Source organism: Nansenia antarctica, assembly GCF_963989245.1.
Source record: "Nansenia antarctica genome assembly, chromosome: 1".
Classification (NCBI taxonomy): Eukaryota; Metazoa; Chordata; class Actinopteri; order Argentiniformes; family Microstomatidae; genus Nansenia; species Nansenia antarctica.
The window spans coordinates 84,875,079-84,894,207 of record NC_137674.1 but is presented as its reverse complement, the minus strand read 5'-3'; the positions used below and the strand labels follow the sequence as shown (position 1 = coordinate 84,894,207).

Here is a 19,129-nt window from a genome sequence, read left to right as displayed (position 1 = left end):
TCCCTGGCAATGCATCTAGTCTATTTCATTTCATTGTATATATTCTGCTAATATTTTCTAGACATGTCAATATGATTACTGCAAATAGTGAAAATACCACCGCTCATCCGTTATCAGACTTTGCTGAGGTTCTGGAACTGAAGAGTGTCAATAGAGTGCAAAATAACAGTCACTCAAACACTGTGCAAAACAACGGTTTATTGTGAGCTTTCTGTCATATGATAGGAATATGATTACTGCAAAAATACACCAAATCATTTTGTTTTGAACGTGTTCTTCACCGTTTTGAACACAGTATGTTAACAATGAAAACATATCAACTTTGTCGCTTTTACCACGTCACGCGCGGTATCAACCAATGAAAATGCGTGGGGCATCAACCAATGAAAATGCGTGGGGCGAGGACAACATGCAAGACACGCCCCTATATTTGCATACATTACTGATAATCGGGGAAAGAATGAAAGCTTGAATGTGGAAAAGAAAGAATGAATGTGGAAAACAATGTGGAAAACAATGTGGAAAAGAAAGAATGAATGTGGAAAACAATGTGGAAAAGAAAGAATGAATGTGGAAAAGAAAGAATTAATGTGGAAAACAATGTGGAAAAGAAAGAATGAATGTGGAAAACAATGTGGAAAAGAAAGAATGAATGTGGAAAAGAAAGAATAAATGTGGAAAAGAATAAATACATATAGAAATGTATTGCGATATACTGTGTGTATTTGTATGTGTATTTGTTCATACATTCATTTATGTGTGTATATATTTATTGTTAATTTTGTCAGACTTGGTCCTCCATACAAAGCTACGGTGTCATCATCACTCGGCCTGCTTCGGTCCATGTGTGACGCAATTTGATGGAAAGCTTCAACAGTTCAAGAAGCTTCATCTCGCCATCACTAATAATAATATATCATACTATACTATATCATAGGCTACTATAATATTAAGGGAAAAATAATCAAATGAAAAAAACTGAAAAAAGAACAAAGAACAACTGTGTTGTTTTTTCCGTTCTTTTCACGTTATTATTTTTTTCCTTAATAATAATATAATAATATAATTTATTTAGGAAAAAAATAAAGATACTATGTTATATTTTTTCACTTTATTATTTCTTTCCTTAGTATAATAATAATATATCATACTATACCTTATTATACTATAATACTAAGGAAAAAAAAGAACATAGTAAAGTATGATAGATTATATTTTGTTTGTTCTTTTCATTAGTATTATAGTATGATAAGGTATAGTATGATATATTATTATTATACTAAGGAAAGAAATAATAAAGTGGAAAAAAACAGAAAAAAACGACATAGTATACTATGTTGTTTTTTTCTGTTTTTTTCCACTTTATAATTTTATAAATTTTTAATAATATTTTTCTTTAGTAAGATAATAATATATCATACTATACTATAATACTAAGGAAAAAATGAATAAAGTGGGGAAAAAACACACAAAAACACATAGTATACTATGTTCTTTTTTTAAAACTTTATTCTTTTTTTCCTTAGTAAGATAATAATATATATTTTATATAACTATACTATATCATACTATAATACTAAGGAAAAAAATAATAAAGTGGGAAAAAAAGATATACATCATACTATGTTCTTTTTTCCACTACATCATTTTTTCCCTTAGTATGATATATTATATATAAAAATGTTTATCATACTATACTATGTTCTTTTTTTATATAAGAATTATTTAATAATAATTATTATTGTAATACAAAAGCACATGGACACACATTCATAATATGGTATAGTATGTGGCACAAAAGGATTAGGGTTACCCTATCCTAGGTTTTTCCTAGGGGAAAAATATGATATATAATATACCATACTATACTATGTTCTTTTTTTCACTTCATTCTTTTTTTTCCTTTATTGTAATACAAAAGCACATGGACACACATTTATAATATGATATATAGTAGTATGTTGTAGTATAGTATAGTATGCTATATTATGATGTAGTATAGTAAGCGTCACAAAAAAAGAACATAGTATCGTATGATATAGTATAGTATGATGTAGTAATCTTTTGTGTGACGCTTACTATATTACATCATAATCTATCATACTATACTCAACATGATGAATTTGGTTTTGTTTATAGCTTTATAATGTCGGGAGGGTTCAATGTTTCTTACCGAGGAGCAAATGAGACAAATTATTATCGGTTATTCAAATAATTTTATTTATCTTCACTGACAACAGTAGACACACAGTAGGAAACACAGTGACAGCTCTGATGGAAAGGCACAGTTTTGATATTGTGAAAATGTCTGGAATTAAATCATTTCCACAAGGATAGGTTCAGAATCCGATATATTGAATTGAATGTGATTATAAACATTATGATTTAGATTCTGAAGAGGTCAGAGAGCTATGAGGTCGCCATTGAAATGACTAAGACACAGACTGAAGTGTCAGGCCAGGAGTGGCTCAGAGCATCGACGCTTGGTCAACGAACGTAGCCAGAGTGATGTCACGCTGGGAGAGGCCCCCACAGTCATGTGTGCTCAATGTGATCTGCACCTGTCAGAATGAGAGGAATGGGGGGGGCATAAGACATCTAAGGTAAGAGAGATCATTTATTTATCCCTGACTGTTTTTGATTTGGTCTCATATACCTCTTTTTTCTACTGTCTAAATGTAATTTACCCAAGCAGGGTTCGACAGTAATGCTTGCCCGTTTGCCTGGAGCAAGTAAAAAAAAATCGCCGGGTTTGTTTGCACGAGCCCGACGACGCTGCTGGCAACAAACCTGGCAAAGTTTTTACTTGCTCTGGGCAAGCGGGCAAGTGTTACTGTCGAACCCTGCCAAGACTTTGTTACTGGGCCTGGGTCATTACCTTGTTGTACACATTAAACCACTCAGGGTGGTGGTCCATCTTCTCAGCTTGTAGTGCCACCCTGGACATGAAGCCGAACGCCTGTGAGGAAAGGAATGAATTACACTTCCAGGATCACCATGGAGACGTTTATGTTGTAGAATATCATGAGCTTAGAATTATACGGTTCTATCTCCGTTTAGGGTAGTTCAGAGATATTGAGCGTCAAAGTTTTTACATTCCATTATGTTTTGTGAGATGGAACCTTTGTATTTGTACACACAGGCATTAATAAACACCTAATGGATCAGATTATGTAAAAAACTAAATTTTGACAAAAATGGAGATAGAACCTTAGAATTCTAACGTCACGATATGCTGCCATTCATCTACAAGGCTGCCTCCTTACAGCAAGTCTGCCTAATTACATACTACAGGGTTCCTACAAGTTTCAACAAGTCAAATGTAAGACCTTTTTAGACCTCCCCTGGAGAGAATTTTAGACCTATTCGCGACACCATATGATAGCTTTTTGTCATCCTCGAGGTGATGAAATTAGGGATTTCACTGCCATACTGAAGGATAAAAGTCTGAAGGATAATTAATATAAAATAAGTCCCATAATTACTAATTTCCGCGAAAATAGATGTGGTCGGACTGATTTCCTTGCAGGACAAGCTAATCTAATTTTTTATACCTAGCACCTCATTTTTTAGACCTAATAACTGAAATGTAAGACCTTTTTAGGCCTTATAGATCGCATTGCTGGATTTTAGACTTTACGGCTTTTTAAGACCAGCGCGGGAACCCTGACATAGTATAACCAGGGCCAGGAGGGCCGTGAACAACCGGCCCAGGAGCATCTCTGACCTGGTTGAAGTCTTTGAAGATGAACTCCTTGTAGATGGCGTCGCGCCCCACCACCTCTGCCCACTGTGCGCTATGCAGCAGGGGGAGGAGGTGTTCCCTCTCCTCCTTACTCAGGCCTTGGACTTTACTTGCCTGGAAAAGCAAAAGAAACAGTGCTGCCAGTCTGAAAGGGGCAGTTTCACAAATGCAAACTGTGATTGGTTGCAGAGTCAGTGTACCCCATATGGGAACAATCAAGCGTTGCATTCCTTCCTGGTTTCAGAACCTGGGGGAACCTCGATGGAATTCCACAGAGCTTTACATGATGTGGTGTCACATGACTTTCAGACTGTGTTTAATTCTGAAAGGTAGGCCGACATGACAAAAGAGATAGACAACTACGGTATATGCCGGCTTCAACTGTGAACTGAAAAGGCACATCCATCCAGTGCAATATAAGCAAATACATCTGCAATTGGTTAGTTATCAAAAATGCATGTTTACAAATACAAAATGTCAGATATCAAGCGTCTTTGAGTATCTAGAAAAGGGCTATATATAAGTCTAATGTATTATTATTATTATTATTATTAGTATATCAGATATCAATTAAAGATGATTTATTAAATTCTATTACGAATTTCAGAGGTTTCGTCATTTGTTTCTCAAATGAACCGACATGTTTTTGACCCGACAGACAACTGACACTACGCAAACATCTCCCAGCGAAGCCTGTCCTGCTGATAAAGAGGAATGACATCAACAGGGTACTGCTCTGTCAATGAACCTCTGACAGATCTGGTGCAGCACACACAGACAACAAGAGGAGGTTTAGACCTAATCTCATACACACTGTGCCCCTGTCAAATGCAAAAGCCTGTTTTCTAGTCCCAAAACCCCCCAAGTCTGAACATTTTAGATGCCATTTATTAGAGCATCACTGTTAAAAATAATTTGAACCTGCATTGGATTAACTTTATCAATGAAAGAAAAAAATAATACACAACGGCTGAGAATGATAGTAATGTTCCCTTATGAGAAGGTTTTCAATCGTGCCCACTATAACCATCAACTATCAAACCTTCTCTTCTTTACACTCCTACAGCACAACAACTCAATGATCAATCTGCAATCAGTGATTAATAAATCATGTCGCTTCATCTCGGGTAGACATCTACATAAAATAACTGATTGCAACAGGTGTGTCAACCAGAATACAGAATACGTTACTCTTGTTGCTTGATTTAAGCAGCTCTCTAAAGACAGTATACTGTAGAAGAAAGCCGAGACACTCACCATGTTTCAGGGGTTCACCGAGGGAGACTGAGAGCTCGGCGTCTCTCCCACAGAGGCATGATGGCAGCGAGAGCAGAGAGCAGAGATAGGAGGGTCCAGAGCGTTCACTCTGGGCCCATTTCCGTCACTTTGTGGGAAATGACTGGGCCGTGTTTTTATCTGTAACCTCTGAACTCCAATTAAGACTTCCGGTTTTGCTTTTCACCGTTTTCGCGGCTTCAAAATAAAAGCTTTTTAAAAATTATTTAAAATAAATAAATAACAAAGGACCACATACACTATGCTATAATGACAGGTGGACACGGTTTTTGACTCTCTTGCAGATCTGTAATAGTTAACCTTGGTTGGAATCTAATGTGTCTTATTTTATTTAAAATATTCAAGTTGGGCCCAAGGGATTTCACCCTATCTTTAAATGGTAAATGGACTGACTTATAAAGCACCTTATTCCAAAGCACTTTACAACGGCCTCTCATTCACCCATTCACACACCAATGGTGGCAAACTACCATACCACCCGCTCATTGGGAGCAATTTGGGGTTCAGTGTCTTGCCCAAGTACACCTCGACATGTGGCCAGCCGGGGTTTGAACCAGCAACCATGCGATCATTAGACGCCAGCTCTACCTCCTGTGCCACAGCCGCCCTGTGTAACACTAATTTGGAAACAAGAATCTTTCATGCAAAAATAAAACTACGCCGGTCTGCCTTACCTTGTAATAATGATGTAATTGCATTTCCTACTACTGGTATGAGTAATACTGGTAATTACCATGGTTACTACCATGCCATTACTCACTTATTACCAGTTGTAACGTAAAGTACTACCGTTCTGTCACACAAGCAATGCTCAGCTCCCCCCATCCCTATGCTGTCAGTGTCACAAACAAAAACACTTTCCCACACCTTCTAAAACATCAAATTCAAGCACTTTTCAAGGACTTTCAAGACTCAATTCCCTCAAATTCAAGGACCCAACTCGGCATAGTTTGAGACAGATCTAGATGAGATAGGAACTATCCGCTCGCAGACAACAATTAAAAAGAGAGGCTTTTGAATGTAGAGGCTTGAACACTAGATGCAGTGTTTCCTCTATATGCATTTATTCGTGGCGGGCCTCCACAAATACATTTTCTCCGCCACTAATTGATTCAGTCCACTTTATGACCGGAGAACAGAAAAAAATCAGATTGAAGCTAGTTTAGGCCGCTTTCAGACCTACATTTCGTTCCGATTTAGGATGTAGTAAGTTACAATATGTTACAATGTTACAATTAACCTCGTCGACGACGCGCTTGCAAAACAGTTTTGTGATTGGTCCGAATTTAGCGGGACATTTGGATTTCTGGAAATCCCTTCCCTCTCTCTTCGCCCGTCGCTTTAATCCCGTAAGCGTATCCTAATCGATAATGCAACATCATCAGCGACGACCTTGGGTTCTTGCATTTACTACTGCTGTTCTCTGGTTCATGTTCTTATACCAGTGTTCACAATAGAGTATTTTAAATGAACATTTGTAATGTAGTCTAGTCTCTGATATTCATGGTCAACTAAATCAGGCTATTTTGTGAAACAAATTATGTTCCCGAGCAGCCTCGCATCTAACGCTAGCTTCGAACTATTGATAGCATAAACGTTGGTAAATGTCACAAACGACACAGTATTGGCAGGGGGAAAGAAGGGGAGTCGAATTTTTATTGACAACGGATTTACATGCTGGAAAAACATGCAGCTAAAATTCAGGGAACATTTGGACAATAAGAGACACAACGGAGCTGTGGTCGCGTGGTCTAATTACAGGGCAATATGCACGGGGCAAAAATTATCTATTGCCTCTCAAATCACCACGAACAGAACGGCGGAGGTACGGGTAAACAGGGCACACTTTTTTATTTTTATGTTGCCACCCTCTAGTTTTCTGTGAAATTACGTCTTTGTATTGAGCGCCAGTGCGTGTTTCAGTGCGTCTTTGTATTGAGCGCCAGTGCGTGCACGCGGGAAAAAATGCGCGCGCGCAGGGCGCGCAAAAAAGGTACACTCCGCCACTAATGTGAAAAATCCTGGAGGAAACACTGAGATGGTCTCTATAATTACGTAAAACATTTTTAAAAATATATATTATTATTTTTTAGAGAGAGAGGGGAATTCAAGCACTTTCAATGACCCATGTCTATTTCAAGGACCCGTGGGAACCCTGTCAGAGGTGCAGTCATTTGAAGATTGAATTCAAACAGAATCAGTGGTAGGCAGCAATGTTTAAACACATTTGTTCGTGAACAACTAACTGCTCACGCTGTTTATTTTAGAAAACAGGAGGTATTCATGTGGGAGGAAGGTCTCTGGTAGTATAGGATATTTTTACAGTCAACAGGCTACCCCGAAACTCATTCTGTGAATATATTTGATCGTTTGTAAAACAGCCACCACGTTAAAAAAAAGAAAGAAATCGAAGTGTGTATCTCAAACGCAAATGTTTCAATTTCCTCCCCCAAGTCTAAGCTCTGAGTGTCAGTTGGTTAACCTTTGTCGTAGCCTTAAACACGGTCGTCCTTAAACATGGTTCATAGCATTGGGGGGCGGTCTTTGGGCGTATCTGAGGGCTTAAACATGGTCCATAGCATTGGGGGGGGGTCAGTTCGTTCATCCCTCTTTAGCAGCTCCCTAGGAGTGTCGACGACCCTTCACCTCTTCCTAGTGCCACTAAGCCTGGGCCTGCGCTGCTGCCTCCTTCTCCTCCAGGTGCCTCTGGTTGTAGGCGTTGTAGATGTCCAGGAACATGTCCTTGCAGGCGATGCGGGCGCCCAGCTTGGAGCAGATGAGGAAGGAGCCTGCCATCTTGCGGTGGAGGGAGTAGGTCTCCTCGGGGGGCGGGGTCAGGCGGTGGCGGAGCATGACGGGGATCAGGTCCTTGATGCGCTGCGTGGTGCTCTGGGTGCTGAAGTCGAAGGGCTCGGAGGAGGCGAAGGCCTCGCCCAGGATCATCACCGCCTCCACATGGGCGTCCTGGAACGCCTGCGGCAGAGGTGGAAGACAGTTAAGTATGCAGTTAATAGAACGGTTTTAGCTACTAGTAGAGCCGCCTCGGGGGGGTCAAATGACCATAGTAGAGATGCTCCGATCAGGGTTTTTGGTGCCGATCACCGATCACCGATCACTGGAATCAGTGATCTGCCGATCCGATATCACCGATCACCGATCACAGCGTCGAAAATGGCAATTGAAGCATTCTATTTATTGTGTAGCATTATTTATGTTTTTAATTATTCTTAACACCATTGACATTGTATATTAAGTATTCAAATGAAATTAGGAGATGAGAAAGTATCATGAATTGACAACCATCTGTTTTATTGAATTCACAACCACCTGTAGCTTACTTCAGGAAAAACAAATAAAATGTGAAAATAAAAATCATAATAAATAAAATGTACACTGTCACATCAAATGTGCAACATTCCACTCGAATGAGAGGAACTAGGGGCTCTTAGAGAACTTGGAGCTTATACTGTAGCTTTCCTGAGGAACAATAAACATACCCAAACTAAACTGCAACATAAACAGGCTATAGCCAAATATAAAATACTGTTTCAAGTCAGTCAGTTTCAAGTCATATTTAGGAGGAGATAAGACAGCAAGTCAGCAATAATCAATAAAACAAAAAAACAAAACATTTCACCTAAGGAGATTTCAGACTCAAACCTTACTTCTGATTAAGCAGCATCACTGTCAGATTAGCCTTGAGAAATACAAGCATCTCAGCGTTTTTGGCACTCAGCCTGTTCCTCTTATCATCTCAAATATGTCCTGCTATGCTGAAAAGTCGCTCGCTATCTACACTTGTGCAAGGTGCACAGAGAAAGACCTAAAACTCTCGCGCTAATAGTTGTTGTTGCTATGGACCTTAGTCTAGCTTAGTGACTTCCTGCTCGCGGGGTCACATGACGTCGCTGAACACTACCTACACTACGCTCGTGAAGTCGCGCTGGAACTCTGACCAGCACTCGTGGAACACCTCTCGTCCAATCAAAGCACTCGGTCCCTTTATGACGTCGAGCCCAGTGTGCGCTTCGGCGCTCTCGGAGCGAATCGACGAACGCAGCAAATGCCGTATGATATTCGTGGTATTGAAAGTCCTTGCGTGCGTTCCTCCGCGAGGAATTTCTTTTGCGCAGACATTACAAACTGCATATTTGTTGTCTCTTTCCGACACTGTGTAATATTTCCAGACTGGCGACGCCATTTTGTTAACTGATCGGTCGTGTTTGATCGGCCGTTTTGAGAACTCCGATCAAAACCGATCAAGGCCATATCGGCCGATACCGATCGGCGCCGATCAGATCGGAGCATCACTAGACCATAGTCTTTAGGATGGGAAGCTGCTACTTACACACAAAGACCACTAGTTGGCCGGCTTGTAAATTAGCCTGTCGTCCTACACAGAAAAACTGCGAAATAGCTTTAATTATGCTAGCTTATCCTGAAGTGATTTTGAAAATGTAAGGATACTGGGTGGTAGAACACCACATATCTAGGAAGAGTCATGAAAGGAGGATCCTGAAATTTGATCGAGTGCAAAGGTATAAAAAAATGTTTACTAACTTGGTCAAATGACACCACCCATGGCTGTTCTAGTGTTAATGTAACCAGAGCTCAGGTAAAGAGACTTTGCTCACAGGTAAAAGGTTATATTCTAATGAAAGCTTAATACAGATGTGAGAGTGGGGGGATATTATAAGCCACTCAGTAAACCATTCACTAAGATAGAAGATCGTCATGGTCTTGGTTGTTAGTCACTGCAAGAAAACAAACTCTTACTTTGGCTTCAAAACCTGTCAGGAACTTGAGATCCTTCGACTTCTCCAGCACAGTGACCCTGTCACCCACTGAGGCTGCGTGGACCACCTGCACACAGAGACAACTGACATTACTAACTGACATTACCAACTGACATTACTAACTGACATTACTAACTGACATTACTAACTGACATTACTAACTGACATCACTAACTGACATTACTAACTGACATTACTAACTGACATTACTAACTGACATTACTAACTGACATTACTAACTGACATCACTAACTGACATCACTGACATTACTAACTGACATAACTAACTGACATTACTAACTGACATCACTGACATTACTAACTGACATCACTAACTGACATTACTGACATTACTAACTGACCTTACTAACTGACATCACCAACTGACATTACCACCTTACTAACTGACATTACTAACTGACATTACCAACTGACATTACTAACTGACATTACCACCTGACATTACCAACTGACATTACTAACTGACATTACTAACTGACATTACTAACTGACATTACGAACTGACATCACTAACTGACATTACTAACTGACATCACTAACTGACATTACTAACTGACATTACTAACTGACATTACTAACTGACATTACCACCTGACATTACTAACTGACATTACTAACTGACATTACTAACTGACATTACCAACTGACATTACTAACTGACATTACCACCTGACATTACTAACTGACATTACTAACTGACATTACTAACGGACATTACTAACTGACATTACCACCTGACATTACTAACTGACATTACTAACTGACATTACCACCTGACATCACTAACTGACCTTACTAACTGACATTACCAACTGACATTACTGACATTACTAACTGACATTACACTCTCGGGCACACTTTTTATCTTTTTTTTAATTGTTATTTTAAATCATTATGAGTAGGAACCACAAGGTGTTATACGGTATACATATCTTTCTATTAATAATAATTGGCAGAAAACGTCCATTTTGTAAGAGACTGTGCTAGCTAGCGTATAGCAGTGTAATCTCATGTAGATAATGGATCATTTACCTGTAAGTAATCATCTGTGAAGGCCTCTGGGTAATCCCGACAGGCGCCGAAGTCTAACAGACAAATCTGAAAACACAGAGCAGGCAGGAGCACGTCTCACTTTCACCATCGCAAAAGTGTCTAAATATGATGAATAAAGCTGTACACTCTACTAAATATGGATTGTATAGTATTTTGTGAAAAAAAACAACAACAACATCATATCATACTTTAACACCAGAGGTATAATGATAACACATAGACTCAAAATGTTTTAATTGTTGTGTGTGTGTGTGTGTGTGTGTGTTATATTACCTTGTTCTGTTCTGCGTTGTAGAGGAAGTTGGCCCAATTGGGGTCTGTCTGCATGAAGCGGAACTCAAACACCTCCCTCAGACACAGCTGGAGGATGTTGTAGCAGATCTGTGGGGGACATGACGGACCAGTTAGTTTGAAAAAGAAGAGAACGCACACCACAGAAAATGTAGGCGAGGTGCTGGCGACGGAGCAGAATACTACAGAATGAAGTAGAAGCCGCACACTCTAGTTTCAGATGCAAAAGTGTATTTTAATTGACAACGGTTTCGGCCGTAGCCTTTGTCAAAGTCTTACAAACAACATGGTGCATGTCAGCCATTAAATATTTAATGGCTGACATGCACTATGTTGTTTGTAAGACTTGACAAAGGCTACGGCCGAAACCAGAGAGATAGGGTTTAGGGTGACCCTAGATCTGTGGCTAGGGGTAACATCTAGGTAGGGGTAACATCATCAACATTTATTTATTGTTGCCATCCCATCACAGTCCAGGTCGTACCTGGTTCCGTGTCTCCTGGTCCAGGTCGACACATCTGTCCAGCGGTACTCCTGACAGCAGCTCCATGGCCAGAACCCTCCTACCCGACAGCTCCTCAAACAGCTCAGGAACGTGGAAGAACGGGTGGTCCTCCAACAGGGACCTGAGGCCAAGAAACATCCATTAACACTAGGACAGCCATGGGTTGGGGTCATTTGACCAAGTGAGTTAAAAAAAAAAGTTATATGTTTGCACTCGATCAAATTTCAGGACCCTCCTTTCATGACTTTTCCTAGATATGTGCGTTCTACCACCCAGTATCCTTACATTATCAAAATCACCAAAGGATAAGCTAGTATGAAGCTATTTCACAGTTCTTCTGTGTAGGAGGGACTGAGGCAGGCAAATGTACAAGCCGGCCAACTAGTGGTCTTTGTGTGTAAGTGGCAGATTCCCATTGAGGGGTAGTGGTGGTCTAGTGGATAGTGAGTTGGACTTGTGATCGGAAGGTTGTGAGTTCAAATCCCGCCTGAAGCCACACCACTACTAGTGTGCCCTTGGGTAAGGCACTTAGCCCTCAGTTACTCCAGGGGGAATGTCCCTGTAATTCGTAATTGTAAGTCGCTTTGGATAAAAGCGTCTGCTAAATGGCTAAATTAATTAAATTATTTTAATTAATTAATTAATTAATTTAAAGGACTTCCATTTAATTAATGCTACACATGAAAACACCAGGCTTACTTGAAATGCTTAGCGCTCTCCGCCTCTCTCTTGTAGTCACACTCCCACGCCAGCTCTCTCTGAAGGACCTCCAGACTAGTGTCTGCAAACAAGCCTGAAAAACAAAAAACAACATGATGCCAATACTCTATACACACACCCACAATCCCAAATTAACCTGTGTTAAATGTGTAGATCTGAGAGGATTCATATGGCAATAACAGACACTTCTCCAATCTCCACAGGTGCATCATGGGGGATCGGGAGTACGAGCTACGGGTCAGTTTGGGACTGGGCGTCGGTTAACTTTGAAAAGCCCTTACCTTCAGGTAAGACAACGCTCATCTTCAACACCATCATCAGGTTGTTGATGTCACTGTGTATGCTCTCTGCTACTCCTGGGTACTGCAGGGAGGAGAACACAGAACACAACTCACAATGAAATGAGGATAGATCAACGATTAAGAACTCCTGCCAGATTCTGTCAGATAACTGCCCTCGAGTATATTAACTCTTAATTAAATATGTAAGAATATGTAATACCCAGGTACACAGATCATCACAATGAGAAAGCCTTGCTTGCTTTGTATGTAGCATTGTGGTCATGTCAGTTGGTAATGTCAGTTAGTATGGTCAGTTGGTAATGTCAGTTATTAATGACAGTTATTAATGTCAGTTGGTAATGTCAGTTAGTAATGTCAGTTAGTAATGTCAGTTGGTAATGTCAGTTAGTAATGTCAGTTGGTAATATCAGTTAGTAATGTCAGTTGGTCATGTCAGTTGGTCATGTCAGTTAGTAATGTCAGTTGGTAATGTCAGTTAGTAATGTCAGTTAGTAATGTCAGTTGGTAATGTCAGTTGGTCATGTCAGTTGGTAATGTCAGTGCTGCTATCAACTCTGCTCCAACTGACCTGGATCTTCATGGCGACCTCTCTGCCGTCGTGCAAGACCCCATGATGCACCTGGCCTATGGAGGCGGCGGCGAAGGGCTTGTCCTCGAACGAAGACAGCTTCTCCCTCCAGCCCGCGCCAAGCTCCTCCTCCAGAACCTTCTGTAGTGTCACACACGCACGCACCCACACACACACACACACACACCCATTACATACAATTCCCATCTGGGGCCGGCTCAAAGGTTCAATGCTCCATTACATTTTGACTGAGAAACACACATAATCGTGACCAGGTTCTCCCATGTAATGTCTAATGTTCACATGCATCTCGTTAACATAGTGTAAACTGAATCATTAGCTTCAGATATTGGCCTGAACATTAACTCCTCGCAATTCAATTTATCTTAACTTGAGGGCAAAGCATTCTGGGTATTCTTAATAGAATCTAGGATCTGATATGATCGATTGGCAATCATTATTAACCAATGAAATATCTTTTGGAGTCAGATATGTTTGTAATGTTAACTTGTGTTGGTTGGTCATGTGACTAGTTGCTTTGAGTTTACTCCATCATGGCCACAACTGTTTGAAGTCATACTTGTGAATATTGTCTTATTCTTAACCCAACGAATTCCCGATGTTTCAGGTAACTGATGATCATCAGCGTCACTCACATTCATCTGCCAGGCCGGCATGAAGTCAGCGCTCTGTCTGACACGCTCAAAGATCTTCTGCAGTTGGGGGTTGATGAAGGCGTTATCTAGAAAGGAACAACATTCAGAAAGACTTTTAAGACATTTTAGTAGTTTTTTGTGAGGTCATCTACACAGAAGTGTCATACCAGGTAATAGACCTATCGCTAAGCCACGCCCCAAAATAGAAACTGTCCAATCATATCACAGCAAAAGTCACTACGGGCAGAAAACTCGGTAATATCTGACGGTGAAAAGCTTCTAGACAAAATATTCTTGTGGCATCTTTTAAAAACATGTCTATTACTTACTTGTAAATCAGAAATGTTAACTCCGGCCATTGTAAGTCATTGAATGTCATTCAGTCACGGTCAGTCAGCCAGTCACTGTTAGTGAAGAATTTGAGAGAGTGTTGTTTGTTTGTCTGAGTTTTCAAAGGGGGCGTGGCTTAGTGATAGGTCTATTCTATGGCCCTTAGGTTGTGTGCATCTATTGAACAAACTACGTTTCTAACTGTAGGTCTCTGTTCAGCTGAAACATTGCTTGTTCAATAAATGCACTGGAGAGCATGAATTACTGTGTATAGTCCTCCTGTTCTTTCTATTTGATTACATAGTAAGTACATAGGAGGGATGTAACGATGCATCACGAGACAGTTCATTATCGATACAAATATCTGACGATTCAAATCGGTGAGATGAAAGACGAATCGCGATACTCTTTTTGAACAGCAGAGGGCGTGATCTACTTTTGACTTTGCTTTCGTTTTTATAAAGAAAAGGAAATACGCATTTATTCCATAGTTTGTGGTTTGCAGTTATTATACCCTTATAACCTCAGAAATGAAAAGGGATTCTTTAAGAAAATACAGTATTTTGTAGTTTTTGTCTTAAATAAATAAAATAATATCTTTCAGTCATAATTTGTCTGCAATCTCATTTTGTTAAAATCATGAGAAAATCGTATTGTTACATCGCTAGTATATAGGTACAAATAGAGATCTTGAACCAGGCCAAAGTCACTGGATACAGTGTGTGTATGTTCTCTGTCTTTCACGTTGTCATCACAGGTAACACAGAGGTTGGGAGAGGGGAAGGGGGTGTGGGGGGTGTGGGGAGGGGAGGGTGGAGAGGGGAGGGTGGAGTGGGGAGGGTAGAGTGGGGAGGGTGGGGAGGGGAGGGTGGAGAGGGGAGGGTGGAGTGGGGAGGGTGGAGAGGGGAGGGGGGTGAGGGGAGGGTGGAGAGGGGAGGGTGGAGAGGGGAGGGTGTAGTGGGGAGGGTGGGGAGGGGAGGGTGGTGGAGTCTATACCTTGTATGCTGAGCATCTGTCCTATTTTGAGCGCCGCCCCTCGAACTTTGCACAAGGTGTTGACGATCCTCTCAGCGTTGGCCTCTGACAGGAGAGGAGAGTCCAGGAGGGCCCCGAAGTCTGAGAGACACACATGATACAATGCTAAATTAAATGTTTAAAATTGGCTTAATCTGGGATTCAAACAATAACAAAGCGGTCATTCCACCACTTAGTAATTTCTCTGGAGTAGAGAGTAGAGAGTAGAGTAGAGAGTAGAGAGTAGAGAGTAGAGAGTAGAGAGTAGAGAGTAGAGAGTAGAGAGTAGATTGATTGATTGATTGAAAACTTTATTAGAAGATTTGCAGAAGTAGGTACATGGAAGTACATATTACATACAAGGTCATCTAAAAGGATAAAAACCCAAGAAAGCCACTGGCTTATTTCAATTGGGGTCCTTGATTCTCAATTCATCGTTACATGTAAGACAGACAAAAAAAACTAGTACTATCTACAAGATAATACAGACAAATAACTATTACTATCTACAAGATAAACATACATCCATCATGGGAAGAACACTACAACAAAACATAAGGTATGTACAGCGGGTAGGACAGGTGGGGACATACACCACAGGTGGGGGCGGGGGACAAAACACAAAGTATGTACAGTGGGTAGTTGGGGTCTTTTAATCTGATTTTTGATTTAGAGGGTCCAGTTACGGATTGCAGCCTCCTGTAAATGTTTTTTGAGAGTGGTTTTGAAGGTGGGCAGTGTTTTGCACTCCTTTAAGATTATAGGAAGGGCGTTCCACATTTTTACTGCATAGTTTGCAAACGAGTTTAACCCCTTGTTTGTGGTGCAACGCGGTTGAACGTGGTTCGTGGAGCTTCCTCTGGTGTTGTATGTGTGGACGTTGTTCACTTTTTGGAAGTATGTTGACAGGTACTTGGGTGTCTTTGTGGTGTAGCGTATCTTGAAGACCAGGCCCAGTGCAAGCTGCTGCACTCTGTCAACTACTCGTAGCCAATCCAGGCTCAAAAAATGAGCAGCGGTTAGAGAGTAGAGAGTAGAGAGTAAAGTAGAGAGTAGAGGACAAAGCATAGATGAGTCTACTCTACCTGAACGCTTCCCCCCCACAGTCTGCTTGGCCACCTCTGCGATGGCACCGATGCCCAGTCCTACCGCCAGACCTTCACAGACAAACAAAGAGGATTAGCCAATCATGAGCTTTATTACATGTGGTATAATTTCACTCTTTCACCATTATGCCGGTTACCCAGATACAGATTAAACCTATTGCTGATCATGTCTGTATCATGGTGGAATCTTCCTACCTCCAAAGTTGACCAGCCTGCTGATTCTGGTGGCAGGAACCTTCCTCTCTCTTGCATGATCGCTAAGCTGCAAGGGGGAAAAAAGAAGAATTACACATCTTTGCCAAACCATCAGTCAAAAACCTACAACGTTTATAACCTTTCAGGCAACACAGTTAGTTTGAAAACAAGCTACAGGATTCTCGCCAACTCTTGACATAACATTTTTGGCTTACGTATTAATAAATTTCTTATCTCATTAGAGTCTTAGTTTAAGGACAACAAACTTGATGGTACCTGGCCCTTCTCTGTCCAAACCTCTAAACATGAAAGTAAAGAGATAACGAGGTAAGTAGAGGTGACCAACCTTCTGTTTGACCGGCCGGTGGGCGTGCAGCTGAGGCTGCCTGGCCTCCCGGGCCTCCCGCGCCTTCTTCATGTCCTCCGGGCTGAGCCGGGCCACCACAGAGTCGTGGACGAACCTGGTGCCGTGGCGTAGCGCAGGGGGGACGTGGAGGAACCTGGCACTCTGCCCGGGCCAGCCACCCCCCCCTCCTCCTGGACCCATAGTCCCACCCGGACTCGGGGGAGCTCCTGGGGGCATGTGAGGGGGGGTCTCGGACTTGACGGCTACGTCAGTTGGAAACTCCGAGCCCAGCGCCCACCGGGCCGCCTCGTCTGGGTCCATCTCCTCCCAACCCTCGGCGTCAGGGAACACGTCCTCCTTGATGGACTGTTGCTGAATTTGAGAAGAAAAAAAAGTGTTGATTCACAATGTTTTAGTTTATGGCTTTTATTCGACTTGTCCTGTGTGGCTACAGAGAGAGAGAGAGAGAGAATGCTAGATATCATATTGTTTCTGTGTTTGTAGCTACACTTATTTAATAGTGTTTTTTAAATGTGTGTTTTAAATGTTCATTCCTTGTGTGACATTCATCAGTTAATATAATTTTAATTAGTTGCTACTTTTTTATCATATAAAGTGACTTTTACTGACAGATCTGACCTCTGATAGTAGGTAAAATAGGCACAATGTTCTAGTGGTAACACTAGAAGAGCCGTGAGGGGTCGCGGTGACCTCTGTGAATAAAAAAAACATTCTATCTTTGCACTCGATCAAATTTCTGGACCCTCCTTTCATGACTTTTCCTAGATATGTGTGTTATACCCAGGGGTGCACATAACTTTTTGGGGCCAGTGCTCAGAGGAGCACCTAGGGATGCTGCTTGGTGCTCCCCGAGCTCGCGAGTCACGACCCCATCCCACAGGATGGATGAAAAAGGGATACATGGATAACTTATATTAGCAAAACGACATTTATTCATAAATAAAGATGAACGAACAAATGATTGTGTGCAAAACAAAATAAACAAATGCAAAATCAAATGACTGCTCTTTAAGCATGAAAGTCTGTCAGACTCCTTTAAACACAATGAAATCAACTGACATCTCTTTAAGCACTGCTCTGTTCTGTAAATACTGAAATCAACTTTTCAACAAAAAGTTACAGCCTAAGCATTTACTTATGCTACAAGCTTAATCATCATCACTGCTCTCTTGACTGCTGTAAGTTATCACTGTCCTCAATTTCAACCATGGTAGAGGATGTTGTAGGCCATCACTTTAAATAGCTCGTTATTTTGATTGTGCAACAAAGCCTTTTTTTTTCTTCTTTTTTCTAATAGAATTCCCAACCATATTCCCTGGGTCAGGGGTCTAGGTGCGATAATGACGCTGTAAAACAAACGTCTGAACGTTTGAAAGCTTCAGAGAAAAGAAACGTGAAGTCCCTTGGTGTTGTTTTTCCTTTTAGCGACGAGTCGTTCGGGACTGAATTTTCAAGTGTCGGTGTGATAACCATGCGATACGCGATACGCGATACGCGGAATGAAAGTACGAGTTACGATACTTTCCGAATGTTTTCGTGAGGGGAGTCGCCGTGGTCGTCGTGATGGATTACTCGTCGCGCCTTCGGCTGAGGGGACGGCAAATAGTTACTTACTTGGTGGGGCTTGCTTCTTGGACCCAGCTGTTGGTGCGCAAAAGCGCCTTCATGCCGCTGATCAGCCGCGCAGCATGCATTTTGGCGACGCATGCGCACTGGCGCACCAGTTATGTGCACCCCTGGTTATACCACCCAGTATCCTGATCAAAATCACTTCAGGATAAGATAGTATAAAGCTGTTTTGCAGTTTTTCTGTGTAGGAGGCAGGCTAAAAAAAGAAGTGCCCTCTAGTGATCTCTGTGTGTAAATAGCAGATTTACATTCTAAAAAGGGGGTCCAAGGCGGCTCTACCAGTAGGTAAAATAGGCACGGCTGTTGTAGTGTTAAGTGCCAAACACCCTTGTCTCCTACGCTTCGTACAGTGGCTTACCGTGACACCACCCATGAACGTGGCCAGGACTCCCTCCACCACCTCCTGAGCCGCCTTCACCCCGCCGCCCAGCGTGGAGTTACAGGCCAGGAGCCTCAGGTGCTCCCCCTGGTGGGTGGCGAAGGCAGAACCGACCTTCCCTGCCCCGCGGAGCACCTGCAGTACCTCAGCCAACAT

The 19,129-nt window shown here is 41.5% G+C and overlaps 2 protein-coding genes across 2 annotated transcripts; both read right to left on the bottom strand.

Moving 5' to 3' along the window:
* Positions 1 to 2,202: 2,202 nt before the first annotated feature.
* On the bottom strand, positions 2,203 to 5,141 carry LOC308159714 (pterin-4-alpha-carbinolamine dehydratase-like). Its single transcript, XM_080533529.1, has 4 exons — positions 5,003 to 5,141; positions 3,728 to 3,859; positions 2,879 to 2,959; positions 2,203 to 2,561 (listed from the first exon to the last, which is right to left on the bottom strand). Exons 1-4 carry the CDS (start codon positions 5,003 to 5,005, stop codon positions 2,469 to 2,471), a joined length of 309 nt encoding a protein of 102 aa, XP_080389655.1. The 5' UTR covers positions 5,006 to 5,141; the 3' UTR covers positions 2,203 to 2,468.
* A 2,116-nt stretch (positions 5,142 to 7,257) lies between these two features.
* coq8b (coenzyme Q8B) lies at positions 7,258 to 19,129 on the bottom strand (the record flags this gene model as incomplete). Its single annotated transcript, XM_080535122.1, has 14 exons — positions 7,258 to 8,014; positions 9,818 to 9,904; positions 10,891 to 10,956; positions 11,185 to 11,292; positions 11,687 to 11,828; positions 12,407 to 12,500; positions 12,709 to 12,790; positions 13,298 to 13,438; positions 13,954 to 14,039; positions 15,280 to 15,399; positions 16,383 to 16,454; positions 16,599 to 16,665; positions 16,945 to 17,316; positions 18,953 to 19,129. The coding sequence occupies 14 exons, from the start codon at positions 19,127 to 19,129 to the stop codon at positions 7,703 to 7,705; spliced, it is 1,926 nt and encodes a 641-aa protein (XP_080391248.1). The 3' UTR covers positions 7,258 to 7,702.